Here is a 15,943-nt window from a genome sequence, read left to right on the forward strand (position 1 = left end):
ACATAATTGCACACTTCTGATGTTTTTGTTTTTGTTGAACACTCAAGAGTGCACAAATTTATAACAACACACTGCCCGTATTTAAAGTAGGAGACGATATATTTTACCCTTCTTGCAGTCATAAAAGATGCATTTTCATGCGGAAAGTTGGATTTTTCAATAAATCAAGCCTTTCACTTTTTACACAGCCGCCAGTCTCGGCGCGATAGGCACCAAGTGATACTGACGTCAAAGGGGCTATATAAGCAAAATGGGACAAAAATTTCGTCACTTCATATCGTGTCAACGATTGAAGAAAACTTTTGTTGTTGTTGCTGAACACTAAACACCGAGGTACGTCTCGTAAGAAAGTTTTTAGAAACTAGAATTTTTTGTGTGTGAATAAACATAGAAAATGTGTTAAACCCATTGACGCTGCTTAGTTTTATTTGTCTGTGGTGGAACAAAGTGAAATTTTTACCAAAGCTTAATTATTTAAAAAAAATATATAAGTGACAACACTTGCCCTTTTATATATTTAGATAAAAAGCAATGTGGATAATGGCAAAGCGCGGTTTCCTCCACAGAGAAATTTACAATGCTTGCAAACAGTTTCAGTGCAACCGTAGGTAGGAGCAGCTGAAAACGTTTTTACACTGAATCCATTCTTTTACTGCCGAGTGTAAAGTAGAAGAAGTATAATGTTTTTTTTAAGGTCTTTGGTATGACCCGACCGAGAATTAAACCTACGCCCCACCATTCAAATATGCACATTAACCAGTAGAGTAGGCCTACCCTTTTTTCGTTGTCCATAAATTCATAAATTACGATTCCAAATGCTTTGTGTGGAATTCAGCAACCTATTCTTATAATGTAGTTTCCCGACCACACTGACATGTTTTTTGTTTACCACAGTGAAAAATATGAAGGCCGCTTTATTCGTTGTTTGCGTAGTCTTCTTCGTGAACGAGAATGTAGCACAAGACACAGATGGTAAGTGAAATTTTATACATTTTCCTGTGCATCATTAATATCATAAAGTAAGCATATCTGAAATCAAATAGCTTTCATCAATTTGCATAGACTATTATTCTACAGCATTTGAATATAAACATCAGTATCCTTTTTGAGGCGGGACACGCTGCTTTAAAAACACCACATAGTATATATGTAATTGTCAATGCGGCAATGAGCGTACTTGATGCAAAGTTCAATATAAAACTACAACAAACTTTAAAGTTTCACAGAACAGCACATCCTTAATCTTTGCTGTTGATTGTATGAAGTTCTTGTTCGTTGTGAAACAAATAAGCTTTCGTCGTCCTTCCACAAACCCAAAAAGTTTCGAGATAACACGAGACTCTACTACTAAATCTAGACAGATCGCTTGCTCATCACCATTATCTGCAGCAATTACGCAAAAATGAAATGTCTTGTTGCGTTTCTCCCGATCTTAGTTGCGAGCACAAGCGAGGAATAATTTCTGACTTCTCACACTTTCTGATATCGCTCGATGGCGCAGTTCCTTCGTTCGACTGACAATGCGTTAGAAATTATAATATGACCCTGTGTCTGTGCGCAACTCAAGCGCATTACTTAGGCTGAGTTAGGAGTTCTTGCAGACATCTAACCTGCTGAGTTTGGCTGATGGATTACCAACTAAACAACTCCAACGTCTTACCCCATCAACTCATAATGCCATCTTGAGAGTTTTTGAGGCAATAAAAAATAAAACATTCTTGCATGCTAGCTGCAGCTAAACTGAGTCATCCATCGTTTGCCAACAAGTGCAACGCATTTAATGAAACGTATGTGAAATGTGTGGTGTAAGTCACAGTCAACCGAACTTAATTGTTACATACACCATTTAGTGGGGTGGCTTACAAAAATAAATCATCTTTGACACGTTTAAGTCAAGCTCTAAAACTGCAAACAGTAGTTGGCTGCTCCCATTATCGTATGTGCAAATGTAATTTCACTACCTCAATGGGGTACGAATGCAACGCTAAAAAACAAAAATGCTGCACTGAAAAAAACTAATGCGGTTTTGAAAACATATCTCCAAGACAGTAAATAGTATCGCAGTATATTGACGTAGCAAGGAATAAAATTTTAGTGGACCAAAACCAACTGTTGGAGGGCAAGTATTTCAATATTTGAAATAAAAAGTTTATTTATGAATACAGTATAGCATTTATGAAACGTCATTCAACATAAAATACATGCCATAAAAACGTCGTAATAATGTTAAAAACATATTTTTTGAAAGAGCAACATAGAAATTTTGGGAGAGAGTTTATCCCCCAAGCCACGTCCCTGTCGAAGCACAAGATGCCTTGTTATAGGTGATTGGCGTCACCTGGATGAGAAGATACAGAGAGTGAATGACATGGCAATGAATATCGAGGCCATCTGCCAACAGTGGCATAATCTGTTAACGAAATGGTGATATTTTTAAGACATTAACATGCACTGCTGTTAATTAACATGTAGCCTATTGTAGCAATACAGGGAAGTTAATCGATTCGTTTGTGTTTTTTTAGATTGTGATGAAAAAGCTAATGCCATTTTATCCATTTTCGCGGAACCAAGTGAGTTGAATTATCCAAACAACAAAATCTGCTATTTTTACATTGATTCAACGTCTGCAGACGTAAAATGTAGAGATGGCGGCTTTTGCTATGTAAGCTTTGTTGATTCATCTATTTGCATTATTTAAACGTTCATTATATACTTTTGTTTAACTTACTATGTTTTAAACCTTAAATATAGTGAAACAAGACATATCTGCATGAATGGAAATTTTGAGGGGTATTTGTTGCGTTGGGAGAATTAATTTAACTTTAAGTAAGACGATTTTGTTCATATGATATCATGTATGAAAAGACTTTTTTCCTCTGCGTTAAAAGCGTTTGTATCTTCAGTTCACGATGAACAACTAACTTTGTAATTGCAAGTTACTTCATTGCAATTACCGATATCATACTAAACATCCTTTCCAAACAGACCCGAGAAAACCGTGTCCTGCGAATGTTTGCGATAGAGATGCTGGAAATTGGGAGCCAGAAAATGAAGATGATGACTGCCCAGCATGGTGCGTGATGTTTAACGGGGACGAGAAAGGAGAAGGAGCCGGTTGCAAAGAAAAAATTTGTAAGTTTGTTATAGTGTTTTCCCCATTGATTAACGCTTCAGTTGTTATTCTTGAAACAATCACTTCGGTTTTTGCGTAAATGTGACATATTTTATTCCAACAAGTGCGGCTCATGTAGACTGTTTTATAAAATTGATTTCCTCTAGGTTTAATACACACTATACACAGTTTTGAACGCAATGTGAACAATTAGTGCAGAATATCTTGCAAGAGATACATTCAGTCAAGCCCACCACCGAATTGAACACCCACTATTTCGATTTCGAGTCAAATGTGCAGCCATGGCCACCTTGGAGATGCGGCCTGATTTGTCACATTTTGCAGATTTTGATTACCGCTACTGTTAGTGTTTGACTGAAATTTTTTAAAAATTTTACTTTTTGCTGTCTCCTAATGATATAAAAGTTTTTTGTTACCTTGGGGAAGCAATAGCAAATGAGAAAAAGTAAGTTGAAAAACGCTGAATCAGACTGTTATTTAAAAATTAACAGTCTGACTAAAATTTTCGAAATCAAATTTTCTTTTGTTTTTCAACATCTGAGGATGCTCAAACCTATTGTGTCATCTGAGGAAAACAGTAAAGAAAGCGTAAAAATAGAATTTTCAGAAAAATTTATTCAAACATTCGCCGAAAGTTAGCAAAAATCTGGAAATTTCTGCAAAATGTGACAATAATCAGGCCGTATCTTTAGGTAGCCATGGTGCAGCTATTGCACGTGGATGATGCTATCAAGTTGATTAAAGTTTTCTAACAAATCAATGGACTGTACACCAATAAATATGTAACATATTATTTTATATATGTTTTTTTGTCTAGACTGCATTAACTCATTATACATCATCGGCGTACGAGCAACTTATTATTGACATAACATTATAATTGTTACATAAAATTAATACCTTTACAGTAGGCTATATTTAGGTATTACGCAGTATAATACAGAGCCTAACAGCAACAACCAATTTTCTAATTTAAAATTGTCTAAACTTAGTAAAACCTTTTTGAAGAAATAAAATTTATTTTAACTAAATGATAATTATCTTTTGCTGTTGGCTGAAAGTCAGCTTAAATGTTGATTCATTTCTACGCTAATAAATAGAGAAATCAGTAGGCTAATTTTACCGTAGTTGTTTTGCTTTTTTTAAGGTAGTAGGCCATTTCTAATTTTTCTTTTTTACGATTGCATTAGATACTGGCATCTTTGCAACAATATGACCTCTTAGCATTTTTTTTGTGGAAAACTGACACTCCTATCGCAAAGTGTTCTTGATCCAGGACAGGTTTAAATATTTCAAAAGAAAAGATTTGTGTGGCTCGTAGTCCAGGAAAGGGAAACTCAGAAAAAATACAACTGCAAGCCTTAAACAACAAGAAAATGCATCATTCCTTTAAATACCATATCCTGTACTTTTTTTAAATACCTTTAAATCCCATATACATTACCTTTAAATAACATATACTGTACATACGTTAAATACCATATACTGCTCATACTAAACCTATGAGTTTTATAGAGTTGATAAAGAAAAAATCTCGCTTTTTAAGTCCAAATTCATAATTTTTCCAGGTAGGCTACTCATTGAGTTATTTTTTATTTGCAGTGTGTAACGCAATAAAGAACGCCATCGCTGACACTGCTAACAGACCAGGTATTTCAAAAAAGTTTTGTACGTTGCTATATAGATTAATAGTGATAACTTCAGATTTTCATCTATTATATACAACACCAACTAACATTTATCGTCGTGTTGTTGAAAAGCGCAGTTGTTAGCTTTTTCACCCCCAAAACAATATTCATCTTTAAAAAATACTTTGTTTAGTTTGCACCATACAAATTGTTATTTTTTCGATATGCTTTTTTTTCTGTAAGCCTGAAACGTTTAATTTCATGGTTGGTTAATTTAGTGTTTGCTTGACAAATGGCGGTGGGATGGCACAACGGATAAGGCATTGACTTGATTGAATCTTTATCCTCGGACTGGGAAAGCTTCTTGCAGAGTTTAATCCTGGCAGTTTCGCATACTTGTAGAGGCTTCGGATCACTGACGCAGACCCGGTCACCGAGATTGACAGCGTGAAGTTTCCGATTGTTGAAGTCTTGTTGCCGGGCAACTATTCCATCCATTAGATGAATGGAGAGCATTCCTTAACGTGCGTTGCTCAAGCGCACACTTTGAGAGTCGAACCAGCGCAGCTTGATCTTGAAGTTTCTTCGTTCCAGAATTGACGCGCTACCCAATTGAGCTATCGGGCGGACCGAAACTTTCTAGTAATGCAAACCTGGTTCGAATCCCTGCTTAAGCTGGTTATTGATAAACCCTGCTCACCACTACCCAAGGTGTGTTAAATTGGGTGGGCTAGTTGCTGAAGGAAAGGCGGCCGAGAGAAAGTAATTTGCCACCAAAATTTTGTTATGGTTTCGAAGGCCTGATGTGATGACCTTATCTTTCATTCTCCGAAGCTCAGTAAGTGAGTATGGGACCACCGTTTCCTATCACCTAACAATTAAGTGATATTTAGATCCCGTGAGCCGATGCCGACAAAATCCTTGCAGCGTATTCAACACAGCATTCTGGGATGATGAGTCTGGTGATTGCCCCAGATGGTGTGTCCGCGACGATGGCAAATGCTTTTCAAAGTTTTGTAAGAATTATTTTGTACATTACAATATATATGATACTGTATTTTGTCATAACTTATATTATCTATTATTAGGCTACTAGTATTAATTTCATAATGAACAATTAAGAGCACGAAAATTGGCTTGCCAGCTGTTTCGTCTATTAATTTAAATCTAAAACCAATTGGCATAAGTCTGAATGAGACAAAAATAATACTAATAATACTGTTACAATATTCTATTGTAACATTTCTTTTTATCTATAGTTTATTTTTGGTTACTTTGTGGGGGCTTTTTTGCTTCGATTTGGTGTGCAATCAGGCATCACAACAAAGCAAAAATAGTATCCTAACTTTATAAGTAGACTAAAGCAGCTAACGCATGAGATTATTTTTTCATCTAGTTGCTACTGTAACACCTCGATGCAAATTTTTATTTAATTAAGGGACCTTTCCAAAAGGATCTATTAAAGCAATGATGTTCCCATCATGAAAACTGAGCGTTTGATACTCATAGTTTGAAAAGATTAGTTAGAAATAACTAGGGCTGCCATATGTCCTCTTTCTAAACGATTTTTCCGCTTGTATCAAGAAATTTATTTGTCCTCCGAGGACATTCAAAAACGCTCAAATGGGCTTGTTGTAGCATTTTGAATTTTCTTACTTTTATTTTCTGAAAAGTGCTTATAGAAAGTGCTAATTAGGATAAAATACTGGTCTCTTAAATCAAAGTGGCCATGTCTATAACTGTGTGAAAAATTTGCTCTAAACTTTTCAACTATTACATGCAAAACTTTGTTTGTAATGTCTTGGATTGAGCATGAAAGATTTCATTTCGCAATGAACTCAATTATCACAATTTCGTTTTATCAGCATTCTACAAAACAGCAAAATCTGTGTTTGGCCACATAATTTGGTCAAATATTTAAACCAGAAAAAAGGATTTGTATTTACGAGTGACTGTATGGTCTATAGTCCAAGACAAAAAAGTTTTGCAACAATAATAATTTCAGAGAACGCGTAGCACTGATAGTAGGAAACAAGTAGCATATATCTATTGATTCAAAGTAATGTACGGTAGAAAAAAAGCATTAACGACATTTTGATGCAAGTTAAATGAGTGAGAAACCATTACAAATCTGCAAAAGACAAAAAACAAGTCTAACAAGCTGAAGTCAATGCTTATCAAGTTAGTGATTAATTTCAATCTAAATGGTCACTATTGCTCAGGTTAATGTAATAAGTACAGTATGTGTAACATTAACCACAACAAAATATCATAAATTTGCAGTGAACAACAGAGAAACATTTGATCGAACTGCGGTTGTTAGAGGAGCTCAAATGCGCCTTCAACAGCAAATGGGAACCCAAAGTGGAACTGATGGAGAATCCACTGAAGGTGGCTCTAATCCGACTGGAAGATTTCTCAATGTTGGAGGAGGTGGAGGTGGCGGTGGTAAGTAACAATTTAACATAATATTAATAATGATAATAATGACAATAACAAATAGTAAACGTAATGACAATTTTTGTTTGTCGTATCATGGCCACCTGGAGATGCGGCCTGATTTGTCACATTTTGCAAATTTTGATTACAGCTACTTCTAGTGTTTGACTGATATTTTTTGAGATTTTTTTACTTTTTGCAGTCCCTTAGTGATATAAAAGCTTATTGTTGCCTTGGGAAAGCAGTAACAAATGAGAAAAAGTAAGTTGAAAAATGCTGAATCAGACTGTTATTGAAAAATTACCTGTCTGACTAATACCTTCAAAATCAAATTTTCTTCGTTTTTCAACATCTGAGGGTGTTAAAACCTATGGTGTCATCTGGGGAAAACAGTAAAGAAAGCGTAAAAATATAATTTTTAGAAAAATTTATTTAAACATTTGCCAAAAGTTAGCAAAACCTGGAATTTTCTGCAAAATGTGACAAATCAGGCCGTATCTTTAGGTAGCCATGGTCGTATCTAGGCTTAAACCTGGTTGTTGAAGATTTAGATTAAGTGGACGGGAACGCAAGGAAGCTAATCTTTGTGTCCACCTTCAGGCATGTCTTTAAGTGTCCTGCCAGAGGCACAGCTGCATGCTTTTGAGCGGTGTCGAGCGTGTATGCAGCCGACATATAATGACAATAATAAATAATAATGATAATAGCAATAGTTACTGCATTTACACAGTATACCCATGCTTTCACCACAAAAATCATTTCATAGACGTTGTAAGGCTACATGACGATAGCACACAAACCTGCTGGAAAATACTCATCAATCATATTGATTTCCACAGTATCACATCAGGTCTCTCTCTCTTCGCCTTTATGGTGAAGCCATTAAAGCAACATATTTGGAAATGTATTTCCGTAAGAGCCATATAATGCTTTAAAACTTAATACAGCTAACATGTAGTGGCAGCTGGTGAGTTGTGAAAATAGGGTCGCGTCTTCTCTGAAGACGAGAAAAACAACTTATGGTCTAGGGAGGCCTCTCCCAGAATTGTTTGAAAAATTGCATTTAATTTGGTTCATACTTAGCGTGTTTTCAGCTCTAAATTGTGCTAAAAAAATTAAGATAAAACTTTCGCATTCTGTACTTTAGAAGATTAGATTTATCTGCGAGCAAGATGTCGTCATCAATATAGTTATATATAAGACTCGCGAGCCATGGGTTCCCAACCCCTATTCCGTATGTTTAAATACTGAATTCGAAATTGGAATATTTTTCTTGTGCTTTATTTATGGATAATAATTTGAAAACTTTTTCCAGTTTTGTATTCAAATTTTTTATATATTTGCCTGGCTGCTTATATATCTTTTTGATTTTGTAGGATTTCCAATACCACCATGCATTCCCAATGCTGGAACAGGTTTTCCAGGAAATATTAACCCTAACCAAGGGGGGTTTCCTAACCTAGGGGGTTTTAACCCAAGCCAAGGAGGGGGCATTCCTCCCTTTCCTGGAGGATTTCCTCCTTTATACACCTCTTCGTTTCCCTTTAACTGCCCTGGAGTAAATTTGTACAACAACGATATTTTCGCGCAAAACTACGAACCCCCAATCAATATCCCATACTGTGATCGGTAAGCTTGCTTTTCGTATAATGTTGGTATCAAATCCAAAATAGCTTTAAACAGAAAAAAAATTGTGCAAAACTTAATCTACGGTTTAGTTTCATCGATTAAATCCAATAACAATAATTGCCCGATAATGTTGGTGATATAAATTGACTTCCATTACCAAAGTAGGCCTAATCGTTGTATTCACTACAAGAATTTTTTATAAGTCTGGTAATAACCAAGCTCACGCCCCGTAGTTGAAGACCCAAGTTAAGCAAACGTCAAGGCAACGAAACCAACTTTCGTGTCCACCTTCAGGCATGTTTTTAAGTTTCTTGCCAAAGACATATGTTATTGTGCGGTGTCGAACCAGCGTCCTTTCGAACGTCGAACCAGAGCTCTTACCAATCAGCTATGCAGCCGACTTATATGAACGAAACGTATTGTATATTTCCAACGGCAAATTGGTGATTTTTTCAGAACTTTGTTTTAACTTATCCTTGTGTCATGTTAGTTGGTTTCAAATATTTGCGGTTGCCTACATCAGAGCATACGCTTCTAACATAATCTTTATTACTATTTCTTTATATAAATATAATTAATGATAATATACACCGCATATGATTATTTCACATTATTATATTCATAATTTTATGCTATAAGATTGAATACTATGTACAATTGTACAGTTGTATTCAATTGCCATACAATGTGCATTATTTTACGATTACTTTAAGCCTGTTACTATGCTCAAACAAAAGTTGGAAATCGATATTCTTTTTACATAATGGTTTGGCTAATGGCTATATCATCGAGTGTGACACATAAAGACCTGCACAAAAACCCGGAAAATGAAGACCGACTTTTACAGTTAACTCGAATGGCCAAACAAAAGATTAAAAATACCCGAGATGTCTACAAAGTAAAGGTGGGGGAGGATAAGAACTGACAGATACCGATATGTGATGCAGAAATTATAGAAAGATGAAGAGAGTACTACCAGGAACTGATGAGTGTCGAAAGCCCAAAAAATATGTGACAACAGACCCAGGAGAAGATGAAGATGTGACTGAAGTTAAGGAGGAAGAGACATCAAATGCCTTGCAGAAAATGAAAACAAGGAAAAGCAGTTGGACCTGATAATATTCCAATAGAAGTTTGGAAAGTGCTAAGAGCGACTGGAACGAAATGACCGCTATTTTCCAGACGATAATGAAGACGAAGAACATGCCAGATGAGTGGAGAAGTAGCACTTGATTCCAATTTTTAAAATAAACGGAAACATACAAGAATGTGATAATTATTGTGGCATCAAACTCATCTCGCATACGTTGAAGTTGTGGGAGAGAATATTAGATAAAAGACTTACAACAGTACAACAATACAAGTTCCCATGTCACTACAGCAGATTTGGTTTTATGCCGAAAGGGAGCACGTCAGATGCAATGTTTGCGTTGCGTTAGCTGTTATTGTTGTTATCGTATTCAGGCTTACGCGTCAGCTGACGGGGAAGTACAGAAAAGAACAAGAAAATCTGCATTGCGTGTTTATTGACCTAGAAAAGGCATGTGATTGGGTGCCAAAACAATAGATTTGGAACTGCCTTCGAATGAAAGAAGTGAAGGAGAAGTATGTCCGTCTGATCCAAGACACGTACCGAGGAAGTAGAGCACGAGTGAAGTGTGGGGCAGAAATCACGCAAAAATTTAAAATAACGGTCGGGTTGCATCAAGGATCTACAGTTAGCCCGTTTCTCTATTTTGATATTATGGATTGCTTAACAGAAAACATCCAAAGAAAAGCACCGTGGAATATACTACTTGCAGACGACGTTGCGTTGTGTGCAAAGACAAGAGAGGTGGCGGAACAGAGGCTGGAGACTTGGAGAACAGTGATGGAAGATAGAGGCATGAAATTAAGCAGGCAAAAGACAGAATATTTCAAACTCCAGAGGTCAAGAGAAGATAATGACAAAAAATGAGACAGAAATGCAACTGCAAAGAAAAACGGTAAAATAAGTTTCAGACTTCAAATATCTTGGTTCGACAGTTCATGAGAGAGAGCGAGAGACAGAGAGAGAGAGAGAGCGATAGACAGAGAGAGAGATAGAGAGAGGAAGAGAGAGCGAGAGACAGAGAGACAGAGAGAGAGAGTGAATGAGAACAGAACACTTGACAGAGAGGTGACGAAGAGATGCTAGGCAGTATGGAGAGTGTGGAAGAAAATAACAGGCATCATGTGTCACAGAAAGGTGCCAGAAAAGCTGAAGGGAAAACTTTATAAAATAATGGTAAGACCAGCAATGTTGTATGGGATGCAGGTGATAGCCCTGACGAAAACACAGGAAGGGAAAATGAAAGTGGCAGAAATGAAAATGTTGCAATGGTTTCTGGGATTGACAAAAGAAAATAGTGTAAACAATGAAATAATCATAGAACGCATGCAAGCAGTAAAGCTGGAAGACAAGCTGAGAGAGACACGCCTTAAAATGGTTGGGTCACGTTGCAATGAGAGACAAAGATTATGTCGGGAAAAGAATATGACACTTGAAAGTTGGTAAAAGAAAGCGAGAAAGGCCGAAAAGAAGATAGAGAGATTGTGTGATACATTAAAAGATATGAAAATAGTGGGAGAGAAAGATATTGCTGACAGAGCGATGTGGAAGACTGCAATCTGCACCGGCGACCACACTTGAAGTGAGAGTAAAGCCGGAAAAAAAGAAGTTTGGCTATGTCATTGCCAAAACAAAGCAAATTTTTCTTAAATTTCTGTGAAATTGGCCCGCTGCTAATTCAGAAATCTAGCACTGTTGGAAACTGCATACTAGAAATGATTTTATTTTCATGAGAAATTTGTAAAAAGGAAACAAAAATGTATCCTTGGTGTTGTATAGTCTAATTCTCAAAAAGTTTTTCACAAATGCATTTATGTTGTTTTTTGGTAAAATGTCAATTGCAGCTTTTGCCATTTTTACATTGAAAAATAGATCGTGGTAGACAGCAAAATAATTTGTTATTAGCATTATTAAATTATAAACAAGTTCATCTGGTGTTTCAGAATCCCATGCAGCAACTACGATCCAAGTTTAGAAAACGACCCTATTGCTTGCCACGCGGTTCCCGGGTGTTATTTTGACGGGACTCTGCAACACATTAGACAAATCAGACAGGGCTTCATGTTAGGTGTACCGGTCTGTCACTTGGTTATACGGAACAGAAACTTTCAAAGATTGGCAAATCAATATTTGTCTGAGGTAACTAGTTATTTAATATTGGTAACTATACTAAATAATCTAAGCATGTTTTAGATTTGGTGAAATATACTTCCTTAGTCTTGGACAGGGGCGGATTCATAAGTAGTTTTAGGGAGGACGATTTTAACAAAACATGGTGATATGTAAGTTTCAATTGACCTTGCAAAAACACGGTGAATAAATTTACTTTTCTCTGTTTGGGGAGGGAGTGGTCTCCCCAATCGCCCCCTCCTCCTGGATCCACCATTGGTCTTAGATTGTTTAACCATGCTATAAAAACAAATTATTCCTACAGGTAGTATTTCATTTGAACAGCCAATAATACAAAAAATTGTGTTTTATTTTTTCCCCCATTCTACTACGATAACACGCAGTGTACTGCTGTCAAGTATACAACACAGCAGGTAATAGAAAGCAGCAAAAGGAGACATAGTCATCGATTTAACTGCTCCGATTATTTTGACTAACCGTCATCAGGCTACAACTTTGGCATGCCGCTAATCAGTATCTAAACGTTTTAATTAGAGACGAAAATCAGGAATCTGGAAAATATATCGTTTTATTTTAAAGATAAATGTCCATCTCAGTCAAATGCGAACAAATGTCTTCGACTTAAATCTCAGCAAATAGGCTAACTTAAATAGGTATTTACGCAGATACAATTCACCCGAAATGGAATTTTCGCAAAGTTTTCATCCTTTTTGAAGCTTATTCGGTGTGCATTAAGTAAATATACGTTATCTATTTTATAATTAAAATTAGAGGTATCTCGTCCAATGGTTTAATATTGCAAGTGACTCGCCATATTTACACTTTCTGTAAGATGCAGTGGATACACTGATTACGGATTTTTGACGAAAGGAGACGAGAAAGAGAACACCTGTGTACAAAACGAGCTTTTGCAGCATAAAGTTTAACAGTTTTCAATTTTTTCTACTTTATTCAAGTTGACTCAACACACGTGTAATGCTGCCTCACATTTCAGGCGCCTGGCAGAACCTGGGAATCTGTATATACACAATGCTTCATTGACCAAAACCGTGATGCAATTTTCGCCCCACAACCAGGGTGCTACACTTTGCAATATTTCTATCAGTTAGGTGGATACCCCAAGTACGGAGGATGGGAAAGTAAGATGAACAAAAGTTTTTTTACCATGTACAAATGATTGAAAACAAAATAACTTGGTAGAATAATATTATTCAAACTACGACGAAACAACATCTGCAGATATTGAGTCAATGTAGCTACTGGGTTGGGCTGGGTTGTCGCTTCGTAATGAAAACGCTTTCATATTATGGCAGTTTGTTTGCTTAGAGTCATTTAAAACAGATTTTACAACTAGATAAAACATAATTTTATCACTTGTTATTATCTTTTGGACTGATAAATATGATTTTTCGCATAACATAGCCTATATTGCGCTTAATATATCAAGTAATAGATGCCACGCTCGTAAGCTCCAGCCAAATAGGCATCTTGTGTAGCACCAAAAATAAAATAGATGAATTTTTGAAGAACATAATACAAGATTATGCCGCTTAGCCTACATTTTGAAAAGTTTTCTGTGTTCTGAAATTGTCGTGTCTTTTGGTTTTGTTTCGAGCTAACAATGAAACAAAGATGCTTGAATTCTAAATAGAAACAAAACCCTTTTAAATAAAATTGTTCAAAATGAAGTTAACTTTAAAAAACAAAGCTTCAGACGAATATTTTAACTTCCATAAGTTTTTTTTGTGTTTCGAATGCAAGCCAATTAGCCTATATGTTAATAAAGTTACTAACAAAACAATACAATTTTAGATATCCCTGAAGATGAATGTGTGCTGATAGGAGGGTGTTGGCAAAGTGGTTTAGAATCACATGGTCACAATTGCTACTTGCCCTCTCAGACTGGTGACACAAGAGTTCGTTCTGCAGTGGACACCAGACACAACTATCCAAATTATTCTCCTGATGGTTCAGATATTTATGGTTTACCGAAGTGCAGAGACTTTAAAAGAAGCTCTCCTCAAGATTACTTACGATCTTATTATGAGTGTCGACAGGCTGGATGTGTTCTTGAAACTTCGGTTAACGAAAATAACATTAAACTTCAATTTTTTGACATCGCAACTTCTGATTTAGTTCCTCAACCAATAAGGCCATACTTTTGGGGCTTGGTAAATAGTAACGACATTCGTCCTGATAATTGGAAAGAAGAGCTTGCCAAGTTAATTGGTCAGTTCAATGCCCCTAGAACACCGAATTGCAACTTTTTTCAGTCAGGACAGCAACCTAGCTTTGGTTCTATTTACCCAAATTTAAACCCGCAGAGTCTTGTAAGCCCATCTGTTTTTGCTCATCTAGGACCATTAAGACTGGATTTAAGAAATCGACAAAATCAGCAAAATTCAGGTACAGATCAAAGACAATTTAGCTTTGGCACTTCGCCACCAGGACCTTCAGTGTCTTGCGCACAACTGCAAAACACATTAGGTAATCCTAGCTTATTCCAACATTTCTCCTTCTTATGTTCTAATGATCAGCAATACGCTTGCCCATACGACATGTCTTCTTTACCTCAAGGTTATCTTAATTTTCTTCCACCTTTGCCAGGAAGAACAGATACCTGTTGTCGACGAAACTCTTGCTACTTACCTCGAGGTCAAATTACTCAGCAGCGTTCTGGCGCCACAGAATACGATTACTTTTACTCCCCATTTTCTAAATGCGATAAGCCATGCGGAGGAGGAAAAAGAACACAAAGACGAATTTGCGTTGCCTCATCTATATACAAAAGAGGAAAACAAGAAACGGATGATTGTAAACGTACCGGTGCCCCAGATATACGAGAGCAATTATGCAATACTCAAGCATGTCCTTATTGGGGCCCATGGGGTGCGTATGGGGCATGTCAAGTCACTTGTGGTGAAGGAGTGGAAACACGTTCACGCACGTGCATAAATGGTGATTTAGAAGGAAATAACGGATGCCCAGTTGATGAACAAGGTTTGGGAGCAACTCAAACTCGTGCCTGCAATTTGGGCGCATGTCCGGTATATGCAAACCCAGACGATCCGACTGTGGCTCAAAGTCTTAGGTACAGTGACTGTCCGTGTGCTCCCGCGGATGGGACCGCAACATATCAAACGGCTACACTTCCATGCATTGAAAATTGTGACGGTCAACCACCGCAACAGCATAGCAAACCTTGCGAATTCATTTGTTCACACGAAGACTGTAATTTGCCAAAAATTGTGACCCCATGCGAAGTTGTGTTTGTTGGTGGGCAATTTAGAGGATGCTTGCAGAGAGCCACCTGCAAATGTGATTCTGAAGTATATAAATGTACCCAATCCCCAGCAAAAATACAGTCTTGTAACAATGACATTGTTTGCCGTCGATATTTGTTTAGCCAATTTGGGTAGGGATAACTAATTAAACTTAGCAATAAGAAATGATAAATATTCTCCACAACTTTGATTTAAAGTTCGTACAATATGGCAACAACATGTATAATACACATTAATCTGGTAAAAATTGCATTATTGGAATTGTTTATAAGTAATGTTCAATAAAGTACTGGATGCTACAATTTTGGTCAATCAGATTTTCTGGAATTGGAGGTTATGCCGCGTGATTATTATCTAGTGTGTTTGTCGTGTAGTAGCCTATAATGGATGAAATCAAAGTTAAAACGTAAATGGCAGGAAGAAACAATGAAAGTTACTAAAGCAGTTTCGCATAATTGTTGAGGTTTTGAACCCATGAATCCATAGTGGGAATCGAACCCACGTCATTGAAATGTAGGCTATTCCTTAGCCCAGGGTCACCAAAATTTTTTCTCTGAGGGCCGGATTGCTGCGAGACAGCTTCGGGCCAGATGCAAATTGCGAAAAGATG

General features: G+C 36.7%; 1 protein-coding gene across 1 annotated transcript; it reads left to right on the plus strand.

Moving 5' to 3' along the window:
* The first annotated feature begins 281 nt into the window (after positions 1-281).
* On the plus strand, positions 282-15,665 carry LOC145768436 (uncharacterized). The gene is made up of 11 exons (XM_082579928.1): positions 282-333; positions 895-972; positions 2,523-2,570; positions 2,986-3,132; positions 4,736-4,783; positions 5,655-5,777; positions 7,045-7,209; positions 8,577-8,829; positions 11,863-12,058; positions 13,044-13,188; positions 13,862-15,665. The coding sequence occupies exons 2-11, from the start codon at positions 903-905 to the stop codon at positions 15,466-15,468; spliced, it is 2,802 nt and encodes a 933-aa protein (XP_082436054.1). The 5' UTR covers positions 282-333; positions 895-902; the 3' UTR covers positions 15,469-15,665.
* The last annotated feature ends 278 nt before the right edge of the window (positions 15,666-15,943 follow it).

This window comes from Aplidium turbinatum, chromosome 4 (genome assembly GCF_918807975.1).
Source record: "Aplidium turbinatum chromosome 4, kaAplTurb1.1, whole genome shotgun sequence".
Lineage (NCBI taxonomy): Eukaryota > Metazoa > Chordata > Ascidiacea > Aplousobranchia > Polyclinidae > Aplidium > Aplidium turbinatum.

What these genes read in the sequence shown, in the direction of transcription:
- LOC145768436 (XM_082579928.1), top strand. Translation starts at nt 903, where the DNA reads ATGAAGGCCGCTTTATTCGTTGTTTGCGTAGTCTTCTTCGTGAACGAG. An exon ending in CAAATGCTTTTCAAAGTTTT is followed by an intron (nt 5,778 to 7,044) that starts GTAAGAATTATT and finishes ATAAATTTGCAG; the next exon opens with TGAACAACAGAGAAACATTT. An exon ending in AATATCCCATACTGTGATCG is followed by an intron (nt 8,830 to 11,862) that starts GTAAGCTTGCTT and finishes CTGGTGTTTCAG; the next exon opens with AATCCCATGCAGCAACTACG.